The following is a 23,788-nucleotide window of genomic DNA, read 5'->3' on the forward strand; positions in this document are numbered from 1 at the left end:
CACTCTCAACTAAACAAGTAGGGCTGCACGACACACAGTTGGGCAAAGATTTGACTGTAGCACGTAAACAGCAAATGGAAGCCTTTGTGTGCGCTCCTCAGGCACAACTCCTCTTTCAATGCCAGCTTTCTCTTCATGAAAAACATGGAAGTTTTTTCTAGCCAGAGGTGAACAGATCTGAGCTCATCTTGGTACTGTGCATTCATTACAGCCTCTCCTTGGCCGTTTGCCCTTGTGGAGCTGGTTGTCTTCTGCTGAAAGTCACCACCTGGTGCTGTGGGTGCTATGGGAGAACCGTGAAGTTTCTGGAGGGAAAACAGGAATCAACCGTCTGTTTTCTCTGGGACTGAATTTTCCTGGAGACATATTGCTCAGAAACAATTCCTTCCCACAGTAAAGCACAAGGCAAACTGGTAATTGCTAACACTGGGTGCTTAGTTTGCACTATATTTCACAGGTATTTAATCTTCACATGTAACCCTTGCTTTGCATGTAACTCATTTAATCTTTAATAGCTATAGGTAGGCACTTTAAAAGCCTTGTCTTTTAGATGAAGAAAGTGAGGGAGAGAGATTAAGAATGTGCCTATGACCTGAGAGTTAGTAAATAGAAGAATCAGAACAGAAATCTGTGTAGTCTCTAGTTCTAGAGCCTACAGACAACTGTCACACCTTACTTCAAAGTTTTATCCAAGCATTCTGGAAGGATGGGCAGGGCAGTCAGACAGGCCGGGTGTAACTCAATCCCCAGATCCAGAAATGTGGTCTTCCCACTGCCTCAGAGCAAAGCTCCAAAGTGTAAGTGCTGGAATTTTCTCAGAGTGACAGGGTTGAGGGTCAAACAGTCTCTCCTTAGAGTTCACCAAAGGCATGGAGCACAAAAACACTGACACACGCACCCATGCATGAGACACGGCGTCACTCAAGCATGATAACTTTCTATCCACTAGGCAGTGTGTCACCAAAGAAAGATGACTGTGAATATATTTAAAGGCTTGTTTGAGTATTGAATCACTCATGCTCTTACCCAAGAACTTAGCTTTAATTTTATTTTTGTGTTCTAGTCAACAAAACACTGAACAAATAAGGAACCAATTGTGATAGTAATAACAATAATAATAATAATACTTTGCATTGGTAAAGTACTTTACAGTCCATTGATTTTTCCCCCCTGCGTTTTCCTTGAGTACCTCTGACACTAGGATTTGTAGAGTTTAAGTGGGCCTAAAGAGAACCAGGTAGTGTGAGGTAAAATTGGATCGGATCTTTCATCTCCTCACTTCTCCCTGACGCTCCATGGTAAGCCACAGCGTCTTACCCAGGAGGTGGGGGTGGCCATCTCTGAAAGCTGGAGGAAGGGGGTGTAGCACTTGTCAGGATTAATGAGATGCCTATTCATCCAGTTCCAAGCCTCCATTTGTTTGCCTATGTCTGCAATATATTTCTTTCTGAGACACTTGGACAACCTACATTCCCCGAAGTTAGGCTATTGTGAGACAGTCAAGCTGGGATCTTTAGTGTTTTCACAAGTTACTTGGAAGTTTCCAAGAGTCACCATAAACCTGCGTGAAGTGAAACTGTAGAGGCTCATTTGTTTCCTTTTCAATAGGGCTAGCTTAATGTGAGCTCGACCATTCTAGAGGGGAATGCTTGGAAAAATGATTTTGCCCAAGTTCCTGAAAATACCTGAGAAAAGTTCTGAGAGCTTTTTTGCATATTTAAATCAAAATCCTGGTGAGTAAAAGAAGTACAAGATGAGGAAGCCTAGCCTGAACACTCGTTTTAGAAATGGAAGCTGTAATTTAGATTATTATAAGAGGTTTGAATGATTTGGAACAGAAGATTGCAAAGGAAAGTATCCAGGTGACTCACTCCCGAAGGCAGAAAGCAACCGTGAGTTCTGCAGGCCTGTGGGTAGCTGAATGATGGACTAACCATCAACATTATTTTTTATCATGTTGCTTTCCCAACCTATCAATAACCATGGACCCAATAACTCGCTCATTGAATGGATTCAGAAACAGGCCCCACGTGAGTTACCCAGATTTGGGAGAATGGTTAGATTACTGTCTAGATACTTTTTTAACATAGATTGTAATATCAATTGTCACAAAATGAATACTAATTAATTTAGACTTTCATTTCCATATAAAGTGTGCTAATGCTACAGGCCTTTTTCTTCCAGCAATACTTTCTTTAGCCTCATCTATATAGGGTAAGCCCAGTACTCACTGTACATAAGTTACTTATGTAATTGCAGTACTCTTAAGAATGCAGATGTGGGTATTTTCAAAGCACTATTCGAAATACATATTAGTAGACTGGACTATAAAAAGATTCTCTTGTATTCAAACATCCATCAATAAACTTTTAGCACCTTATTACCCTCAATGCAAGAGGTGGTTGGGAGGAGAGGCAGGACTCAGAGATGATGTGGAGTTCCCAGTAAAGAGAAAAAAAGAATGGGGCTAAACTTCTCTGGCAGTGGGAAGAGACAGCACAAAGCCTTCTCTTCCCTATTCTTTCCTGTTTTCAGACTTCCCAGGGTAGGGGTGTACAATTCATGAGTCCTTTCTAACTTTGTACTAGACCACATTTCCTCTTTAATATGGAGTACCCATCACCCTTGAAGACAGCCAGAGTCTGTCCAGGTGGAGCCTATGGCTAAGACCGTGAAAAAGAAGCTCTTGTCAAGTCTAAGAAGTGCAATGGTGATTCCTTCCCACACATTCAGGTCTCACTAAACTAGACATGCCCATGATGCTTGGTGTTTCAGAAAAAGGTGGTATCACCTTTTGTCAGAAATGAAAATGAAAGTTCTGAGTGACCATGAATTTCCTAAAATGTGTTAATACCCAAGAAACCTTAAAACTGTTTATAAGGGGAGAAGGAAGAGAAGCAACGGAACAATGTTGCGAATTGTATAGGGCCTTTGAAATGAAGTTCTATTCCCTAAAACTCCTAAGGTGGGGGAATGTACAAACTTTTAAAAAAGTCTGTGAGTTCTGTCAGTATGCTAATTTCTCTGCTACTCTCCCTCTTTTTAATCTTTCTTACCAGGGTATGGGAATATTGCTCCGAGCACTGAAGGAGGCAAAATCTTTTGTATTTTGTATGCCATCTTTGGAATTCCACTCTTTGGTTTCTTATTGGCTGGAATTGGAGATCAACTTGGAACCATCTTTGGGAAAAGCATTGCAAGAGTGGAGAAGGTCTTTCGAGTGAGTACTGCATCATATTTAAATTCTAACCACTGCGATCCAGTTGGCTTTAGCGTGACAGGATCCAGGAGGCAGTAAAGGGGCATTATCTGCTTTTAATGGAATAATTTTAATGTTATGATTGTATTTTCTGTTTTGGCCAATGGAAGTCAAAGATCTTGCACCTAAACTCCCTTCTTTGGGTAGCTTCCTATTTTAGAGTGGTATTTCTGCAATCACAACACAAGAGGGTTAAGTATGGATTTGCCAACACAGATTTTTTGAAGAGGTAGAACAAGCTCAATTTCTCCTTAAAGATGGAAGATGGAGTTCCTCATTGTGTTTGTAATGAAGTAGAAAACTGTAAATCCATCCATTTTGTTGTTGGAACTCCCTCACTCCATTTTATTTTCAAGCACAGTGTCTTCAGGCTAATCCTGCTTCTTCCAGAAGCCTGACTTCTCCAGACACTGCTCTGTGCTTTGCACCTGTCTCCTAATGGTCTGTCTCTCTCCCATCTCTCACTGCTGAGTGCTCCCTCAGAAATGGCACCCTGATGTACTACTTCCTACTGAACTGTTGATGATTGCTATTGCCTTAGTGGGTTTTTTCCTTTCTGGAATATTTATCTTTAAACAAGAAACAACTATCTCAACTCAAGGAATTTATTTACTAAAATTAAAATTAATTCATAAATTATTCCTGGTGTCGGTTGCAGGCATAAGTGGCTGAGTGATTAAACTGGGGTTCCCAGTGCCCTTTAACTCACATTCATTCATATGGTTTCAGAGAACACTCGTTTTGCTCAGGCGTAAGATCATTTCTGCTCTTTTACTCAGTGCTGACCTAATTCTCAAGTCTTTCAAACCTTCCTGAGGGAATGCTTTCTTATGATGACTTAATATTTAAAAATGAAATTTTGAGGTATTTTCTAGGATCTAGGAAAGGTGGCCAAAGACAAGATCAGCTGGAAGCTCTAAAGCTGTGCTTTTTCACCCTGTAAGAACTCTCAAACTTTGAGTTCAAGGCTGTCTCTGCAATAATGGCTTATACTTCTCTTCAGAAGAATGCAAGGGAGCTTTCAGATGAGCAGTTTCAGAGGCTTTTTAAAAAGAGTAGAACGGGAGGAATGAGGCACCATAGCTGGGTGAGCTATTTATAATCTCACTGGTCAGCTGCCTCAGTTTACTCATCCACAAAAGGGGATAGAATTTGAATCTACTCTGTCAGGTTTTGGTGATGATTAAATGAAATAATGTGTGGAAAAGAACTTGTCATAGAGCAGACATATAGAGCCCAGAGCTTCAGCGTGTCTCTCCAAGAGAAGCCCTCATGGGCAAGCTAGCCACTTATTCGAGTTTCATCTGAGGAGCTCTGTGGTGTGTGAGTTTTACTGGAATGTCCCACAGCCTTTGCTCCTTAATGCTGGCTGGCCAGTAGTCTCATTAGACCGCGCACCTGGCCTCCCCAGTAGTCTCCATGGAAACCATCAGTGCTCAGCTTCCCTGCTTTTCAGATGTTTAGGTCTTCCTAAACCAGACACGGCAGCCCTGTCTCCAAGAACTGTTTTGAACTGCTTGGAAGCACCCTCTTAGCTGCTGCCTCATGGCCCTGTGATAGAGAAAAAAGAATCTGGTGGATTGAACACTCAGAACAGGATTCAGTTGGGGAAATGACTGATCTGGCATTTTTATTTTTATGTAGCTTCTTTAGAGCTCAGTTTCCTTATTTGTAGAGGAAAGGATTGGACTAAAAGTTTTTGAAATCCTCCTTAGCAGAAAAAAATTCTAGTTACTATATTCGAAATGACGGAAGAGGTTGCAATCATTTGGACATCTGCTACTAAATTTAGGGACTTAGTCTCCCCTAATGAATTTCAGACTACAAATAGAGTGTACAGTTCTCCTTCCCCTTGAAACTGCCTCTCAAATGCATCATCAACAGATTCTGATACAGAGCCTTAGAAACCTCACATTTAATCTTTTTTGCTGATTGTCCACTCAGCTCCTTGCAGCACCATCAAAGATCAGGATTCTTTTAGGAAGGCGAGACAGTTGCATATTATTGAATTGGCAGCACACAATGAATGCATTTGTTGAGTGTTGGAGGGATGCTATTGGAAAGGGTGACCGAATTCCAGGGGGAATGTAAGCACACTTCCTAAATATACAAACAACTGATCCTGCAGCAGTTTGCTTGCTGCATATAAAGTTTTGGTAGAAAATCTCAACGTTTTCTGCTACTGATTTAAACTACATTTAAAAGTCCAATTATGTTTAGGTGGCTATTTGAGAAGTGAAAATTGTATAAACTAACAAAGCTTGGGGTTGTGAATTTTTAGTTCTCATGGGGGAAGGTTTATGTATTTCATCTGCTCAATGAGTGTTAAGCCCTTCTCTTGATCTGTTATGCTTTCCCTCAGCTCTTGGGAAGAGAGGATTTACTGTGGAGTAAAAATAAAATCTAAAGTTGGCCTTCTGCCAGGCATGGTGGCTCACACCTGTAATCCTAGCACTTTGGGAGGCTGAGGTGGGTGGATCACCTGAGGTCAGGAGTTCAAGACCATCCAGGCCAAGATGGTGAAACCCTGTCTGTACTAAAAATACAAAAATTAGCAGGGCATGGTGGTGCGTGCCTGTAATCCCAGCTACTTGGGAGGTGGAGGCGTGAGAATTGCTTGAACCCAGGAGGTGGAGGTTGCAGTGAGTTGAGATTGTGCCACTGCACTCCATCCTGGATAACAGAGTGAGACCCTGTATCAATCAATCAATCAATAAAATAAATATAAAGTTGGTCTTCTAGATGCCTGAATCCTGAAGTGACCCTGGTTTGGGTCCTTCCAACACATCCCAGGTCTGATCCTCATTTTAAAGAATTGCTGAGGGGTATTGGATTACTTAGAAATGCTTTTGGTTGCGGAGTAATAAAATGCCTGACTATTGCAGTTTTTATGACATGAATAAATCAAAATTCTTTCTTCTCCTCTGGAGTTCAGAACTAACTGTGAAATGGAGGAGTCAGATGGAGATCAAATTACTAGCTTTATTGCTTATAAGCTGATCAGAGACTATATCTTTAGCTTTGTTTCTGAAAGGGCTTACAGTCACTTTACCCTGAATTAGGACTTTGCTGCTGCATTAGTTTTTCTATTGCTGTGTAATATATGACTACAAATATAGAAGCTTAAAACAATACTTTTAAATGGCCTTCTCGCACCACCACTTAGAATTTTAGTTTATTAAAATTAAACTTAGTTTAATTTTGCTCTCAGATGATGTTCAGAAACAAAGAAAAGGTAAAAGTAAAGGTGCCAAATTATTTGCAGATGTGTGTAATAACCAAACCTCAGGTGATCCGCCCTGCTTGGCCTCCCAAAGTGCTGGGATTATAGGCGTGAGCCACCATGCCAGGCCACACAAATTTTTTAAGCCAGGTGTGCAAACCAAATAAAATATTAAACTAGATGTACAGAAAGAACCAAAAGTGAATTCACCAGAAAAGACATGCCACTAAAACAGATTGTGAATTCTGTAGAAACCAGAGTACTCAACGCAGAAGGATATTTTTATACCAGAAAGTGCTTGCCAACAAACAAAAACCCCTTGTATAGACCCAAGAGGGATGAAAAGTTCTTTACTTAAGTCACGTTTTAGCCAAATCAAATCACATGTAAAGTCAAAAAGAACTCACCAAAGGGAGGGAGTCTGAGAATCTGAGAGGAGAGTCACCCAGACAGAAGAAGCAATGGACAGAAGCAGAGAGCAGAAAAGGCTCAGTCAGCACTGCACTCAATTCCAGGGACCTCTCATTCCTCTGAGCTGCACTCACTTTGATCCCACTTCTGACACCATTTATGTCACCCTAAATAACATACAGAAAGAGGCTCATTGAAAGAAAATGATATTTACTCAGGTCTGGGCATTGCAGTGGTAACATACATGCCAGTTTAAACTATGTGTGCATTCAGGGAGGTAAAGGAAAAATAATAATAATAAAATAAAATAAAAGGGGGTTTTAAAGGAAAAATGAGGAGGATTACATAATTGTTTTGAGCTAATTATCCTTGAGTATAAGGATCAATAACAAGGGTGATGCCAGTCCAAGGTTGGACGGGCAGTTGCTGGGTAGATGTCTTCGCAGAAATACTTTTCTGCATGAGGCGGTGATGGGTTTTGTGCAAGGCTGTAGTTTTTGCAGTCTTTTATGATAGCTCTTGTAATCAGGCGTTTGTGCATGAGAACCCTTCCTTCCTAGCTTTCCCTGACTCTGTTTGTCAGGATTTTAAACACAAGTAACCTCATTTTGATTCTGACGATTTTCACAGTCCCAACACTGATTAACAATGGGTTAAGAATTTGGACCCGGCCGGGCGTGGTGGCTCAAGCCTGTAATCCCAGCACTTTGGGAGGCCGAGACGTGCAGATCACGAGGTCAGGAGATCAAGACCATCCTGGCTAACACAGTGAAACCCCGTCTCCACTAAAAATTACAAGAAAACTAGCCGGGCGCAGTAGCGGGCACCTGTAGTCCCAGCTAATGTAGTCCCAGCTACTTAGGAGGCTGAGGCAGGAGAATGGTGTAAACCCAGGAGGCAGAGCTTGCAGTGAGCTGAGATCCGGCCACTGCACTCCAGCCTGGGCGACAGAGCAAGACTCTGTCTCAAAAAAAAAAAAAAAAAAAAAAAAAAATTTGGACCCTATCTCACATAGCAAGAAGCCTGGAGGTATATTGACTCAGGCTTGTGCTATCAGCTCCACAATGTCAGGTGTATCCAGATTTGTTACCTCTTTCTGCTCTGTTTTCCTTGGCATGGTGGCTCTTTATCCTCAGACTTGTCACTCACATTGCAAGATGGCTGCTTCATGACCAAATAGCACGTTTTCACCCAACCTCATATCAGGAAATACAAAAGGAACTCCCTTAAAATTTTTCTATTTTAGAGCAGTTGCATATTCACAGCAAAATAGAGAGGAACATACAGAGATATCCCATAATCCCTTGCCCCCACACATGCACAGTCTCCCTCATTATCAACATCCCCTACCAGACTAGTACATTTGTTACAATTGATGAACCTACATTGATGTATCATTATCACCTAGAGTCCATAGTTTACATTACAACACTCTTGGTGTTAAAGAGTCTATGAATTTGGACAAATTTATAATGACATACATCTACCATTATAGTATCATACATAACATTTCACTGTCCTAAAAATCCTCTGCACCCTGCTTGTTCTTCAATCCCGCTCTCCTAACCTTTGACAGCTGCTCATGTTTTTATTATAGTTTTGCCTTTTCCAGAATGTCATTGATATGGTTTGGCTGTGTCCCCACCCAAATCTCAACTTGTATCTCCCAGAATTCCCATGTGTTGTGGGAGGGACCCAGGGGGAGGTAATTGAATCATGGGGGCCAGTCTTTCCTGTGCTATTCTCATGATAGTGAATAAGCCTCACGAGATTTGATAGGTTTATCAGGGGTTTCTGCTTTTGCTTCTTCCTCATTTTTCTCTTGCTGCCACCATATTTGGCATTTCTTAATGCCTTTCACCTCCTGCCATGACTCTGAGGCCTCCCCAGCCATGTGAAACTGTAACTCCATTTAAACCTCTTTTTGTTCCCAGTTTCAGTTATGTCTTTATCAGCAGCATGAAAATGAACTAATACAGTGGTGTAATTGGAATCATACTGTATGTAGCCTTTTCAGACTGGCTTCTTTCTCTTAAATATGGATTAAAGTTTCCTCTGTGTCTTTTCATGGCTTGTAGCCCATTTCTTCTGGGTGCTGAATAATATTCCATTTTCTGGGTGTACTACAGTTTATGTATCGATTCACCTAATGAGGGACATCTTGTTTGCTTCCAAGTTTTAGTAATTATGAATTACCCCTGTGCACAGGTTTTTTGGTTGAACCTAAGTTTTCAGCTCCTTTGGTTAAATACCAAGATGTGTGATGACTGGATTGCATAGTAAGAATATTGCCACACTGTCTTCCAAAGTAGCTATACAATTTTGTACTTCCACCAACAGTGAATGACAGTTCTTGTTGCTCTACATCCTCATCAGCATTTGCTATTGTCAGTCTTTCGAATTTTCTCAGTTCTAAGTATGTAGTGGTATCTTGCTTTAATTTGCATTTCTCTGATGATGTATAATGTGGAGTATCTTTGCAGATGCTTACTTGCCATCTTTATATCTTCTTTGGTGAAGTGTCTGTTAAAGTCTTTGGCCTAGTTTTTAGTTGGGCTATTTGTTTCCTTATTGTTGAGTTTTAATGTATAACGTATTATTATTATTATTATTATTATTATTATTATTATTGAGACAGAGCCTTACTCTGTCGTCCAGGCTGGAGTGCAGTGGCGTGATCGTGGCTCACTGCAACCTCCACCTCCCAGGTTCAAGTGATTCTCCTGCCTCAGCCTCCCAAGTAGCTGGGATTATAGGCGTGTGTGCCACCACGCCTGGCTAATTTTTGTATTTTTAGTGGAGATGGGGTTTCACTATGTTGGCCAAGCTGGTCTTGAACTTCTGACCTCAGGTGATTTACCTACCTCTGCCTCCCAGTGTGCTGGGATTACAGGAGTGAGCCACCATGCCCGGCCATATTGTGTATATTTTGAATTACAGTCCTTTATCAAGTATATCCTTTGTATCCTTTATCAAGTATATCCTTTGCAAATATTTTCTCCCAATCTATGGGTTATCTTTTCATTCTCTTGATAGTGTCTTTAACAGAGGACAGGTTAATGAAGAGGTTTAATAATGAAGAGGTTAATGAAGAGGTTTAATGAAGAGGTTTAATGAAGAGGTTTAATGAAGAGGTTAATGAAGAGGTTTAATGAAGTCCAGATTATCAATTATTTCTTTCATGGAACATGTGTTTGTTGTATCAAAGAAGTAATTGGCACACCCAAAGACATGTAGATTTCTTCCTATGTTACCTTCTAGGAGTTTTATACTTTTGCATTTTATATGTAGGTATGTGATCATTTTTAAGTTGATTTTTGTGAAGGGTGTAAACTTTGTATCTGCAGCCATATTTTTTGCATGTGTATGTTCAGTTGTTCCTGTGCCATTTGTTGAAAACACTATTTTTTCTCCATGTTATCACCTTTGCTCCTTTGTCAAAGATAAGATGCCTATGTTTATGTGGTTCTATTTTGGGCTCTCTATTCTAGTTCATTGATCTATTTGTCTATTCTTTCTCCAATATCATACTGTCTTGATTAATTTAGCTCTATGATAAGTCTTAAAGCCAGTTACTGTCAGTCCTCCAAATTTTTTCTTCTTTTTCAATATTGTGTTGACATCAGCTCCTTTATGGAAGAAAAGTCTTCCCCAGAAGTTACCCTGTAGATTTCCCCTTCTGTCTCATTGACCAGAATGAGATCACATCAGCATCTGCAAGGGAGGATAGGAAAGGGAGGATAGGAAAGGAAGGATGATAGTATTGCCATGATGGACTTAAACCAGTGATTCTCAAAGTTTGGTCCCTCAACTTTAGGCATCAGTATCCCTTGGGCCATCAGTATCGGCATCCACTGGAAACTCGTTAGAAATGAAAATTCTTTGTGGTGGTGGTGGCGGGGGTGGGGCTGGAGCTCAGCAATCTGTGTTTACCAAGCTCTACAGGTGATTCCAATGCTTAAGGAGCAGAGGAATTATGTTTCCTCTCTTGGGGCTGAACACAATGCTGTGGTGAACAAAATTAGAATTCTGTTAGCAAAGAGGTTGGAGTAAGCAAATGACAACGTCTCACATAGATGTCAATTAACTGCTAGCCACAGAGACCACTCATAGAGAAGATGTTTTCTCTCTTCCTTGTCATAAATTAGATGGCTGTTGGGATTCTTGAATCAATCAGGATAAGCTAGCCTATCACAAACAGCTTACTCCCACTCCTGCCAGATCTGCTGCAACCCAGGCAGCTTCTCAGGCTCAGGGGTTAGATAGGGCAGGAGAAAGAGCTGAGCGCTGCATGCTGGCTCTTCAGAGTGTTGTCCTTCAGGTGGAGACCATTGGCCGGATCTAGTTACCAGGCCCTGTTCGTAACTGCAAAGGGGGTTTGGAATGCATTCTTTTATCTCCAAGAATAGTAGTGGATGATAAAATTGGTGAGCACTAGTATAGTCATGTACATATGCTCTAAGATGCACTCCTGGGTCCCACTCTAGGGTGACCAGCATTTCAGGAATTTAGTTCCAGGTCGTTTGCACATCACTCTTTGGGGGGAATACTACTATTGTGAGACTCATAGATTTCACACCTGAGAAAATGCAGCCCAGGATGTGACTTGCCTGGATTCACACAGTGAATTGGTGGTAGGACCTGGATTAGAACCACTAATCCTGCCTTAACCTCTTCTAGGTGGGCTGAAAATATTAATGTCAGATTAATCTACACGATGAAACCAATGCGGAGTTTAGAATATTTTAGTATACCATGCCAATCAAAGTAAAAATAATTCTTCGTGAGTTCCCAGGGAAATATCTGGGCAGTTAGCATCCTAAATATCTACTTATTTGGGATGAAGGAGGGCTGACGTTGGATTCTGAAGCAGGTTTTGGAAGCAGGCAGCCTCTTTGTCCCCTGCTGTGGGCTAGCTGTCTTGCTGGGCCAGGCTGACTGTCACTTGATAGGATGCTGTAGAAAAACCAGTCAAATTTTGGACTGGTTCTCATTTTCTTGGCTCCAAGCTGGACTTTGGACTCTGGTAGGAAGTACCTGCTTGTTTTTATCTGGCTCGGATCAGCAGGCTTTCTGATATTTCCTGTAAAACCAAGGGACACCTTTTTCTTTCTTTTTCTTTTTTTGGTTTTTTTTCCCACCAAGGATATGGAAGAAATGTTTATTTGCTTATGGATCCAAATGATTCTGGGTGTCACTGACAAGTAATAAAACATTACCCTAGACTCACGAGTGCCAAAATTACTTGGAAAATTTAGAACAGGCCACATGTTTAAGATGGAAGTGATGACAATCTCAAAGTGCTAATAAGGTTAAATTAGTGGACTCATCAACCACTTTAGATTCCAGGAAGGGGCATGTGGCAGAAGCCAAAGACTCCTGCAGGCATCTGCCATGTGCCTGGCATGGATCAAGGAGAGGCTTTTAAGAACACAATTGGCAGGAAGCTTCTGTTTCTGCCGAGGCATCTTTGAGCTAGCGTTCAGCAGCCAAAGGGTTAACTTAAAATAATTGTTATTTCAAGGGCCAGGCACAGTGGTCCATGTCTGTAATCACAGCTCTTTGGGAGGCCAAGACAGAAGGGTTACTTAAGCCCAGGAGTTCAAGACCAGCCTGGGCAACATAGTGAGACCCCCATCTCTGAAAAAAAAAAAAAAATCCAGCCAGGCGCGGTGGCTTACACATGTAATCCCAGCACTTTGGGAGGACGAGGCAGGCAGATCACTTGAGGTCAGGAGTTTAAGACCAGCCTGGCCAACATGATGAAACTCTGTTCCTACTAAAAATACAAAAGTTAGCCTGGCATGGTGGTGTGTGCCTATAGTTCTAGCTACTTGGGAGGCTGAGGCAGGAGAATCGCTTGAATGGGAGAGGCAGAGGTTGTGGTAAGCCGAGATTGTGTCACTGCACTCCAGCCTGGGTGACTGAGTGAAACTCTGTCTCAAAAAAAAAAAAAAAAAAAAATCAAATTACTTGGGTGTGGTGGTGAGTGCCTGCAGTGCTAGACACTCAGCAGGCTGAGGAGCGAGGATTGCTTGGGTCTAGGAGGTTGACACTGCAGTGAGCTAGGATCACATCACTGTACTCTAGTTTGGGCAACAGAATGAGGCCCTGTCTCTACAATTTTTTTAAGTAAAATAAAAAAATAAAAATTATTATTTCAAACAGATCAAAATCCCTATTTTGGAAACTGGGTGTTATTTTCAGCATTGTAGGTTCAGCTAGTTTCCAATACCTATTGGTTCAAGGGTCTTGACTATGCACATCAGCATTGCGCCCAGAGAGGCAGGGGAGGAGGGCAGAGTGGTAGGCTGAGGCTTTAGTTTAAGAAATGGCTGTCTTTCAGTAGTGTTGAAAAGACACAATATTGGTGAACTTCAGTTTACAAGTGCCCATATGTCTCTCGAGTATCTGCTTCTATGTCATGCCTGCCCTAGTACTTATGATATTATAAGTTCCTAATAAATAACTCAGTAGGGTTGATGTTACATGATAATGTGAGTTTATTTATTTATTTATTTATTGAGACAGAGTCTCACTCTGTTGCCCAGACTGGAGGGCAGTGGCACAATCTCGGCTCACTGCAACCTCCGCCTCTCAGGTTCAAGTGACTCTCCTGCCTCAGCCTCCTGAGTAGCTGCAGCTACAGGCGCATGCCACCATGCCCGGCTAATTTTTGTATATTTTTAGTAGAGATGAGGTTTCACCATATTGGCCGGGCTGGTCTTGAACTTCTTACCTTGTGATCTGCCCACCTTGGCCTCCCAGAGTGCTGGGATCACAGGCATAAGCCACCACGCCCTGCCGTGAGTTTATTTTTTATCAGAGAAAAGACCCTGGTTTTAATGTGAACAGTTGCTTTCTTCCTTTTCCTAAGAGGCAAGAAGGTAGGAAGTAATTATTTTAAAATGGAAATAATTTTAAAGCTTTATCAACCAGGTCTGTTCCAAATTAGTTTAAGATTTTGTGTAGCTTTAATGATAGGGCCAGAATGTACATTTGGGGTGACCTACATATGTGACATCCACAAAACAGACTACACAACATTTCTTAATGACAGCCCATGACAGTTTTTCCATGGACGGCTCCTTCTTTCCTCCCTTCATGTGATGTAGGGTTGCTCAGCCTTGATACTATTGACATTTTGGTCTGGATAATTCTTTGTCATGGGAGTTGTCCTGCGAATTGTGAGATGCGTAGCAGCATCCCTGGGCCTCTACCCACTTGATGCCAGCATCATCACCGCCCACAGTTATGACAGCCAAAATGTCTCCAGACATTACTAAATGTGCCCTCAGGGGCAAAATTGCCTTAGTTAATTTGATCATAGCTATACTGGGATATAAGGGGACAATCGCCCCAAAGACTACAGGTGCATGCCCTGGTCCCCTGTCCAAATCTTTCACACGCGCTCTGGTGACTCCACCAATGGTCCTAATCAGTTTTTCAGTGCTAGTGCCATTCCGACTCAGAACTCTCCTCTCTCAGATGGGTCCTTAAAGAGGGCTTTGGAGATTTTATACTCTGGGAATCAGATCATTTCTCACCAATAAGGCAAAAATGCCTGGAGACTTGACGCTGATGAGTACATATAGTGATAAATTGTTCTGCTCTTATTCTTCACTAGGCAAACCATCTCAGCACTAACTTTAACTGACCCATAGGGACTTATCTAATGTAAGGTTCTTCTTTCTTGGCTTACCTTTAATAATTGGCCACTATCCCTTTGGTGTTTCCTGTTGTCTTCTGAGGTCACTATAGAACGTTCTAGCGGCCTTTAAAGTGCATCTTCACTCTTTTCTATGAACAGTAAAGATGTCAAACATTGCCTAAAATAGAACTACTTAAAATACTGCCTGGATAGCATTTAACATTGAAACATTTTCCAGGTAGCTTTAACAGAGTCTCTCTCTCTCTCTTCTCTCTTTCTCTCTCTCCTCTCTCTCTCTTTCTCTCTCTCTCTCTCTCTCTCTCTCTCTCTCTCTCTTCCCCCTGGCAAACTTTGATCACAGGTAACTTCTGGGAATCTGATTGTTATTTTGGGGTGGGAAATTATTCATGAACATCTGCATGCCGGAACCTTTGTAGGGAGCCTTGGATCTGTCATTTGTCTGAGAGGATTTTGTTGAGATAATGCTGAGTATTATGGCACTGTGGTACCAAAGTCTAGATATAGGTCGCTGATATGTATGGTTTGGCTGTGTCCCCACACAAATCTCATCTTGAATTGTAGTTCCCATAATCCTCATGTGTTGTGGGAGGGACCCAGTGGGAGGTAATTGAATCATGGGGGAGATTATTCCCATGCTGCTCTTGTGACAGTGAGTTCTCATGAGACCTGATGGTTTTATAAGGGGCTTTTCCCCCTTTGCTTGACACTCATTCTCTCTCCTGCCATCCTGTGAAGAGGTGCCTTCCACCATGATTGTAAGTTTCCTGAGGCTTCCTCGGCCAGGCGGAACTGTGCGTCAATTAAACCCCTTTTCTTTATAAATTACCCAGTCTCGAGTATTTCTTCGTAGCAGCATGAGAATGGACTAATAGAGTCACTCATCTGTTTTGAGGGTTTATTGTGCCAGATACTGGGCTATCTGGGCTTTTCCTAGAGTAAGCTATACAGTAAACCTGCCAAATAAATCATTATTGTTTCTTAATTTTATGAGATCGGAATGCTTAGACTGATTCTGTGACTTGTCCAAGGTCACACAGCCCATAAATGACAGAGCTAGAATTCCAAACCTGGTCTCCCTGCCCCAGAGTGCATGAATAGACTTAGTCATTCCACTATACATCCTTTCTTCTTTCTCTTGCAATGTAAGCATAGCATGTGATGGCTCAGAGGAGCCTTCACAAAAGGTTTAGTAAGACCTGGGGATAGATAAAAATGGCTAGTTGAGAGAAAGATATTGGGCCTGTCTCTATCTGCTTTAAAAGGGTTTTAGTTTTCCGACTTTATGCCCTCTCTCAGTGTGTTGAATTGCATCATAGCCTCTGATTCTTTATGTACCTGCTTTAGCTCCCTAATACCAGCTCATTATTAGCTAACATCTCTTTCTTTGTGTTCTCTTCTTTTGGAGGTTAATCTAAGATTTAGGTGTCCCCTTGCTCATGTCTGCTGCTATGTGACTAATACAAAGATGGGTTTATAATCTGAGATCACTATCGGACATTAAAAGTAATGGCAAAAACCACAATTACTTTTGCACCAACCTAATAAAAGAGGGGCCTGTACTGTACCAATAACTGACTTGCTTTGACCCACCTCTGCGAGAGCAGTTGCCAGGCAAAAATAGTCTCCACTCTGTTCTTCCACCATTGCTCCACTTTGTACAACCTGCTTAATGTTAAAAACAGGAGGAAATGCACAGCTCCAAGCCAAGCCTCTTGGTGCCCTGAGATAGCTGGCCTTGTCTTCCAAAACATTCTTCTTTTTCTGGATTCATCAGAGTGCCTCAGTGCTCTGCTTTGATGGTTTTAAGAGCATAGAATGGCTTGGTGTAGTGACTCATGCCTGTAATCCCAGCACTTTGGGAGGTTGAGATGGGAGGATCACCTGAGGTCAGGAGTTCAAGACCAGCCTGATCAACATGGAGAAACCCCATCTCTACTAAAAATACAAAATTACCCAGGTTTAATGGTGCATGCCTGTAATCCCAGCTACTTAGGAAGGCTGTGACAGGAGAATCACTTGAACCCGGGAGGCAGAGATTGTGGTGAGCTGAGATTGGCGCCATTGCACTCCAGCCTGAGCAACAAGAGTGAAACTCTGTCTCAAAATAAAATAAAATAAATCAAATTAAATAAAGTAAAATAAAAAGAGCATAGAGTTTGAGAACATCACCACCAAGATTTTAATTCCCACTGGGGATTTAACTCAGTCCTAAACTCAAGATCTGCTATATTAAGTAGTCTTAAATATCTCTTCCTTTTAAGAGCCATTTAGCTATTTCCTCACATCTTTCAGATTTTGCTGGTATTCCCTAAGGCTTCTGAAACTCTTAAAACATTTCTGATAGAGGAAACTATCTAGAAAATTTTATGGGTATTTATTATCAGTGTGGTCTTGCTCATTGAAGAGATAGTCACTTCTTAGAATCCCAGGGGTTTTATTAAGTATTAATAAAAGGTTTTATTTTTTGCATTTTGGGGCTAGTGAAAGTCTAGTGATGCTTTAGGTCTACAACATGGTAAACTGGATCTAAAGATTCCAGGTGCTTTTGAGTTATGAATTTAATGCAAGAATTCTATTAGCAATCACATTTTTATTAGTATTATAAAATCAGCATAATAGGTGGATGATTTCCTGTGTTCATGCTTTATCACCAGTTTTCCCAGGTTAGTTTGGTTCCTCTGGAATGCACTGATTTAATAAAATATTAATTTTTTGCTCTCTTATAGAGAACTCTTTTTAAAAAATTATCAGTGTTATTTTTTTTTCCTTTTTACATTTAGCCTCATGTTACTTCTGTGAGCCAAGCAAGCAATGAACTTAAATTAGGTTCCTGAAAATTGAGAGGTGCCCTTGTTGAACTGACTGTTCTCATCACGGAGTTGGCTGTGTGATCTATGTGTTCACTGTAGGATAAGTTTTAGATGACTGGCATGTCAGTAGTCATGGATACTTTCTAGATAGCTTTATGACTTTTTGCCTTAGGGAAGGGAAAATGTTTAGAATACACATCATTATTGAGAGGTGTGCCAGAGTTCTGAACCATCACCCCAAAGAGCCAACTCCCCTGGGAGGTGACAGTGTGACAAGCATGTGCAGGCCTATGCTGAGCAGGCTCTGATGACTTTGCGTAGGGAAGGGCTGCCAACAAACTGCACTCTCCTGAACTGCATCCAGCCCAGGAAATGTGCATTCCTGTCAGGAGTGCACTTCGTATTTCTGGAGGAGAATGCATTGCTTTGTATTTTCTGAGAGAAGCTGCGTTTGTGCATCATAACGATTTTGATCTAATGGAAGTTTACTGCTGAGTTTTAGGCTCCTGTTCATAGAGAGCTGTAGTTTTCATCCTGTAGGTGGTGGGCCCCTAGGAGCCTGAGGTGTCATTTTAAAGGATCAGAGAATCCTTTTGTGCCTCAAGCATTGCCAGTGGACAAAATGAACAATATGTCTCCTTAACACGTGTGCTGCCCTTTTCCAAAAGTATGTAGAGGGCTTGGTTGCCATGAATGATTCATTTCAGTTCATTTTGAAGGGTGATTCCTGAATTCATAGTACCTTTATATATATATGTATGTACGCATTTCTCACTATCAGTTAGTACCAAAAGTTCTATTGTTGTGTGGGGATTGAGGAATTTTTTTTAACCTTCAACAGGGATTCCCATACTCACAGAAATTGAGTTCACCGGCCTTTCAAGTTAGCATCAATTTCCATGTCATTCTGGGCTTCCTTTTTTCTGTAGGTTTAATATTTTCATCCTGGCCACAGCCACTGTTACAAAGTTCTCTTTTCCTATAAGATACTCCCAGGGATTAGTAGGATACTTTAGAGCCTGCTTCAAGGTTTCCTTTATGCCTATTTTTTTTTTTGGTAAAATATACACAACATAATATTTACCATCCTAACTTTTTTTTTTGAGACGGAGTCTTGCTCTGTCACCAGGCTGGAGTGCAGTGGCACAATCTCGGCTCACTGCAATCTATGCCTCCTGGGTTCAAGCGATTCCCCTGCCTCAGCCTCCCAAGTAGCTGGGACTACAGGTGCATGCCACCGTGCCTGGCTAATTTTTTGTATTTTGATAGAGATGGGGTTTCACCATGTTGGCCAGGATGGTCTCGATCGGCTGACCCATGGTTCGCCTGCCTTGGCCTCCCGAAGTGCTGGGATTATAGGCATGAGCCACCACACCTGTTCCATCCTAACTGTTTTTAAGTGTACAGTTCAATGGCATTAAGTACATTTACATTGTTATGCAACCATTACTACCATCATCTCTAGAATTTTTCCATCTTCCCAAAGGGAGACTCTGAGCCTGTTAAATGACAACTTCTCATTTCCTCTCCCCTAGCCCCTGGTGACCACCATTCTACTTTCTGTGTCTATGAATTTCACCACTCGGGGAACCTCATGTCAGTGGAGTCATATAGTATTTGTCCTTTTGTGTCTGGCCTATTTCACTTAGCACAGTGTCTTTAAGGCTTCATGAATGTTGCACAAGTGTCAAAATTTCCTTCCTTTCAAGGCTGAGTAATACTCCCCTGTATGTATATACCACATTTTATTTATTTGTTTATCTGTTGATGGACTTTTGGGCAGTTTCCACCTTTTGGTTTTTTTGACTAATGCTGCTATGAACATTGGTATATAAACATCTGTTTGAGTCCCTGTTTTTAACTATTTTGGACAATATACCCAGCAGTGGAATTGCTGAGTTACATGGTAATTACAGATTTAATTTTTCTGCAGAACTGTCACACTGTTTTCTACAGTGGCTGCACCATTTCACATTTCTACCAGCAATGCACGGAGGTTCTGCCTTTCCACTTCCTCACCAACACTTGCTTTTTTCTGTTTTTTTTTTTTCTTTAACTTTTATAGGCCCAAGTGACAGTGTTTGGTAAATTGCTGTCTGACTGCCTCTAAGTCCTGGCTGCTGCCATAGCTGCTGTTCTGTCACTTTGGGGTCTAAGTGGAGAGGCTGTGCATTCAGCCTCACTTCCCTCCTGCACTTGCCCTCCCTTCCTCCCTGCCCTAACCTACAGCTGTGTCTCTGTGCGTCTTTCCTTCCCATTCATCAGCTTGGGCCCTGTGCACAGAGCTGGTGGGAGGGTGGGTGGCTCAGTGCCAGGCCGCCTAGGGACTCTGCATATGGATGACACCATTTCCACCAGACCTTTTTTCTACTCTGAAATCCTTTTATTCACCCAATCATGATTCACTTTTCTGTTCTTCACTGTGGCTGTTCCTTCATGCTCCTCATTAGGTCAATTTAATAAATAATTATCAAATAACACTTTTTCATGTTCTCAACATTATGGGGGTATGTGCCAATAAACAAGGGACAGTCCTTTCTCTTAAGGAGAAAACAGCCATGCATCAAGACCAGTGTCTGTAATATTGTGCAGAATGATACCAGGGCTCGGGCAGGCAGGCTCTGAAGTCACACTACCTTGGTGAATGGTCCGTGTGATCAGTCTACTGCTTGTCAGCTACGTGACCTCAGGCTGTGCCTCAGTTTTCTTATTTGAAAAAACGAGGATAATAGTGGGTCCTGTCTGTTTTGGCACTTAGTTGATACTTGAGAGCAGTGCCTGCCGCATAGCCTCAGTCAATGCTATCCACTATTATTATAGAACACTGTTAGCTATGGGAGTCCAGAGAGGGACTTGCGAATTCTAGCTTGTATATTTCACATCACACGAGCGCCTGTCTTGTCTTGCCAATGGATTGTTCTGCTCAAGTAAAGCCTAAGGGCCTTGAAACTAAATGTTACTGTGCCTTTCTTGGCCTGTGTCTTTGTAGGGCCTGCTCAGTGATAAGTGCTTTGTAGGTGTTCAGTAAATACTCATTGATTGTGAATTGGTTAGAGAGGAGGGAGACACGCGCCAGGTCTTTTTCCAAGCACCCAGCATGTGTAAGCTTCACAAATGAAGGAGAGATGCTTGCTGATGCTACGCTCTGTCCTACCCTTCCTGGAAATGGGCATGGAGGTGGGTGGGGCTGGAGCAGTGGAGGGGGCCCCAGAAAGGGTAGCGACAGAAAGAAACCCATTGGCAGCAGGGTCTATATCTGGGACAGGACCTCAGCCATCAGGCATGGCCTTGGGAGGAGAAGATGCATTGGCCGCGATGCAGTGAGCCCTTTTGAAACGCAAACAGCACAAGAGTGCAGACGGCAGGTTGGTTGGCTCCTCTGGGGCTCTCCCAGGGGATGCCCTTGCCATTCGGTCTGCGTGAAGGAGGCAGGTTGTCTTCTTCGTCCTCGGCCGCACTTCACTGGCTGCAACTATTCACACAGATGTGCCCATGTGATCTTACCACATACGTAGAATCTAGTAAAAAAAGAACAAAAAAATCCAAGAATGAATAAGAATTTATTTTAGCTACATGCTGGCTGCCTCTCAGCTTGCCTGTGCTCTTACTAGATCTCGAACACAAGGGCCAGTTTGTATTTTTATAAAAATGCATCAAAGTGTTACTAAAAGATCCTAAAGGAAGACTAAAGTTTCTTCCCAAAAGATGCCTGGCCTTGCAAATACCAACAAGGGAGCCTCGGAAGATGGGTTTTACTGAGCTCAAACGCTGTCTCTTCTGTTTAGATACCGTGTTATTACACCATTTCCCGTCTCAGATTGAGTGATGTTTTCTCCATTACTTTTTTCCATTCCTTGGCAGGAATGAATTTCACCGTGAATAACATCCGTAGTCTTTCTATATGAGTCTGGGGAATGCTTGAAAGAACTAATGCTAAATTATTATTATTATTAATATTTGTTTGTCTACCTATCCACACCCCACCCCCAGGTCCCCTCTCACTCCCGAGTAGTCACAAATGAGTGTATCGGGCATCTCGTCTCAGTTGTCAGCACTGTCCCTTCTCATTCTAAACTGTTTTGCAGATTAGTTTGAGCAATTAGAATCAAGAATAAATATCCTGTGGTTAAAATAAAAGGGAATTTATGTACAATTTGAAGAATAGGTTACAGAGAATTTCCATGTGATTTTTACAAAAAAATAAACTTTGCTATGTACTGTAACAGAGTTGGCACCAGAGCTAACAAAAAAAGCAAGCATCAACATTTAAAATGCAGTACATGACATGTAAATGCCATATGGTGTTCTTGCAGTGTTATTACCACTTTCTTTCTGGCATCCTTTTCCTGACATTGCTGTATGCTTCTTGACTCTGCTGCTCTTCAGAAACTCACAATTGTCCTGAGCCCTTTAATTCTGTATTTATATTAGGTGTCTCTCTCTTTTATCTACCCTTTGGAGGATTATCAACCTTTTCCCCAAGGAAGAGGAAGAAGAGGACCTGTCCAGATGGCTGAATAAATATGTGACACCTGCTTCCATGAACCACTATGGGAAGAGTTTAAGAGTTGATGGGATTGTCCCCTGCCTAGAAGATGGGCACACATTTGCTTCCCTTCTCCTTTCTATTTTTAAAAAATGATCATGTGCCTTTAATGATATTTCTAGAAATGTCTTGAATTCAAATTATTTTCTATTTTTAGGGAAATAAAAAAGGAACCCAGCAACCACATTTTCTGAAAAGATTATATGGGTCAAAATGTTAAAAGTTTGTCATAGTTAATATTTCCTGAAGTAAGAGCCTTGATGATCGTGTTTGGGGAGAAATCTCTGCTTCACCACGGGAAAGCAGTGGGCCTCCACGTTTGCACTGAATGTGCCACATTCTTTCATCTCCAGACTTTTGCGTGTGATATTTATGGTGTTTCAAACAATGTCTGTACCCTCCTCCTGGTCTCAGCTCAAATGTCAGTTCCTTGGGGAGTTTTTCCTGACTTCTAAATGAGGTCAACACCACCCCCCGCCCCCCGCCAGTAGCATCTTGTGGACCCCTAGAATAACATTCATCTCACTGTATTAATGCCGGGCATCCCCAGCAGCCTCTGAGCTGTGTGAGGTCGGGTCCCATCTGCCTCTTCACCACTGCATCTTCAGGTGCTAGCACAGGGCCTGGCACCCAGAGAGCACTTAATCCGTACTTGATGAATCAATGAATGAACGTTGCTAGACATGACCTTATACATCTTGATATAGAAAATGACCTTGAAGCTGGACTAGGTCCCAGTTACTTGAGAGGCTGAGGCAGGAGGATCAGCCCAGTTTGGGCAGCATAGTGAGACATCCCCTATCCCTCCTGCTCTCCTAATTCAGCACAACCCCCTCTAAAAAAAGATGAAGAGAGTGACCTTGAAAACGAAAGCAGTATTGTATGCAAACAAATGGCAATGGGAAAAAAAGCTCTTAGTCTTCCATGTACAATTGTTTTGAGTAAAAGATGGGTCTGTAGGGGAGCTGCTCCCTGATAATGCTTATTGCGAATGGTATTCATATGCATGGACACTTTGGCCTCTTCAGGCTATACCTAGAAGTGTAATTCTACAGACTTATCAGGTCAACCTTCTTAAATACAGTATACAATTTACCTTCACCCAGTGGTTCTGAACCCTGTAATATCCAATATCCTTTTGTAGCATGTATTTGTGAATACTCCTTTACTACATTGAAATGAATTTCAGAGATAGCACACCTTGCCAATACAGGTAATTTTGAAAAATTCAATGCAAATTTTGTAGCTATAATATAAAGGAGAAATAAATGGAAAGTAATGTTTCAATAATAGGTGCTCAGTTATGAAACCCTAGGAGACCTGCTGGAGTAGTGAGTCTCGGCCTCTCTATGTAGACTGCAATATCTCCAAATGCAGATTGGTTCAGAGGTGTTGTGTTGATGACTAAGATGTCACAAAGGACTTTTTCTCCAGTGGTGTGGTTTTCCAAAATAGAGAACAACTCTCGGCAAGGTTCCAGCTAATCTATTTACATTAGATTCAGATTCTTATAAAATTTGGTCAACTTTGAAAAGATGCAAACAATTTGTGTGTGTGTCTTCACATGTAAAAGGGAGTTAGGTTTTTGACTCAGATAATTGTAGACATGAGTTTTTCTCAGTGGGACATTCAAAACTCATGCTAAATATGGGATGGTTCTGTGATTTGTGGCACTGATTGCTGTATTGTAGGATGTCTGAACGTCTTTGGCCTTCTCCCAGTACGTGCCAAACGTGCCCCTCCAGTTGTGACAACCACAAACACCCTGAAAAGCTTACAGGCCACCTCCTAGGGTGTTATAATCTAAACAGGGTTGTAAACAAAGCTTCCAGGGAGCTCCCATGTAACTTTCAAGAATTTACATATT

General features: G+C 41.8%; 1 protein-coding gene across 2 annotated transcripts in view; it reads left to right on the forward strand.

The window, feature by feature from the left end:
- Window positions 1-23,788, forward strand: part of KCNK10 (potassium channel, two pore domain subfamily K, member 10) — a 144,041-nt gene that overhangs the window by 98,307 nt on the left and 21,946 nt on the right. For both annotated transcript variants that reach the window (XM_011949454.1, XM_011949453.1), the window contains exon 4: window positions 3,060-3,220. In XM_011949454.1, coding sequence (XP_011804844.1) covers window positions 3,060-3,220 — 161 coding nt within the window. The remainder of the gene's footprint in view (window positions 1-3,059; window positions 3,221-23,788) is intronic.

Source organism: Colobus angolensis, unplaced genomic scaffold, assembly GCF_000951035.1.
Source record: "Colobus angolensis palliatus isolate OR3802 unplaced genomic scaffold, Cang.pa_1.0 Scaffold3, whole genome shotgun sequence".
NCBI classification, from domain to species: Eukaryota; Metazoa; Chordata; class Mammalia; order Primates; family Cercopithecidae; genus Colobus; species Colobus angolensis.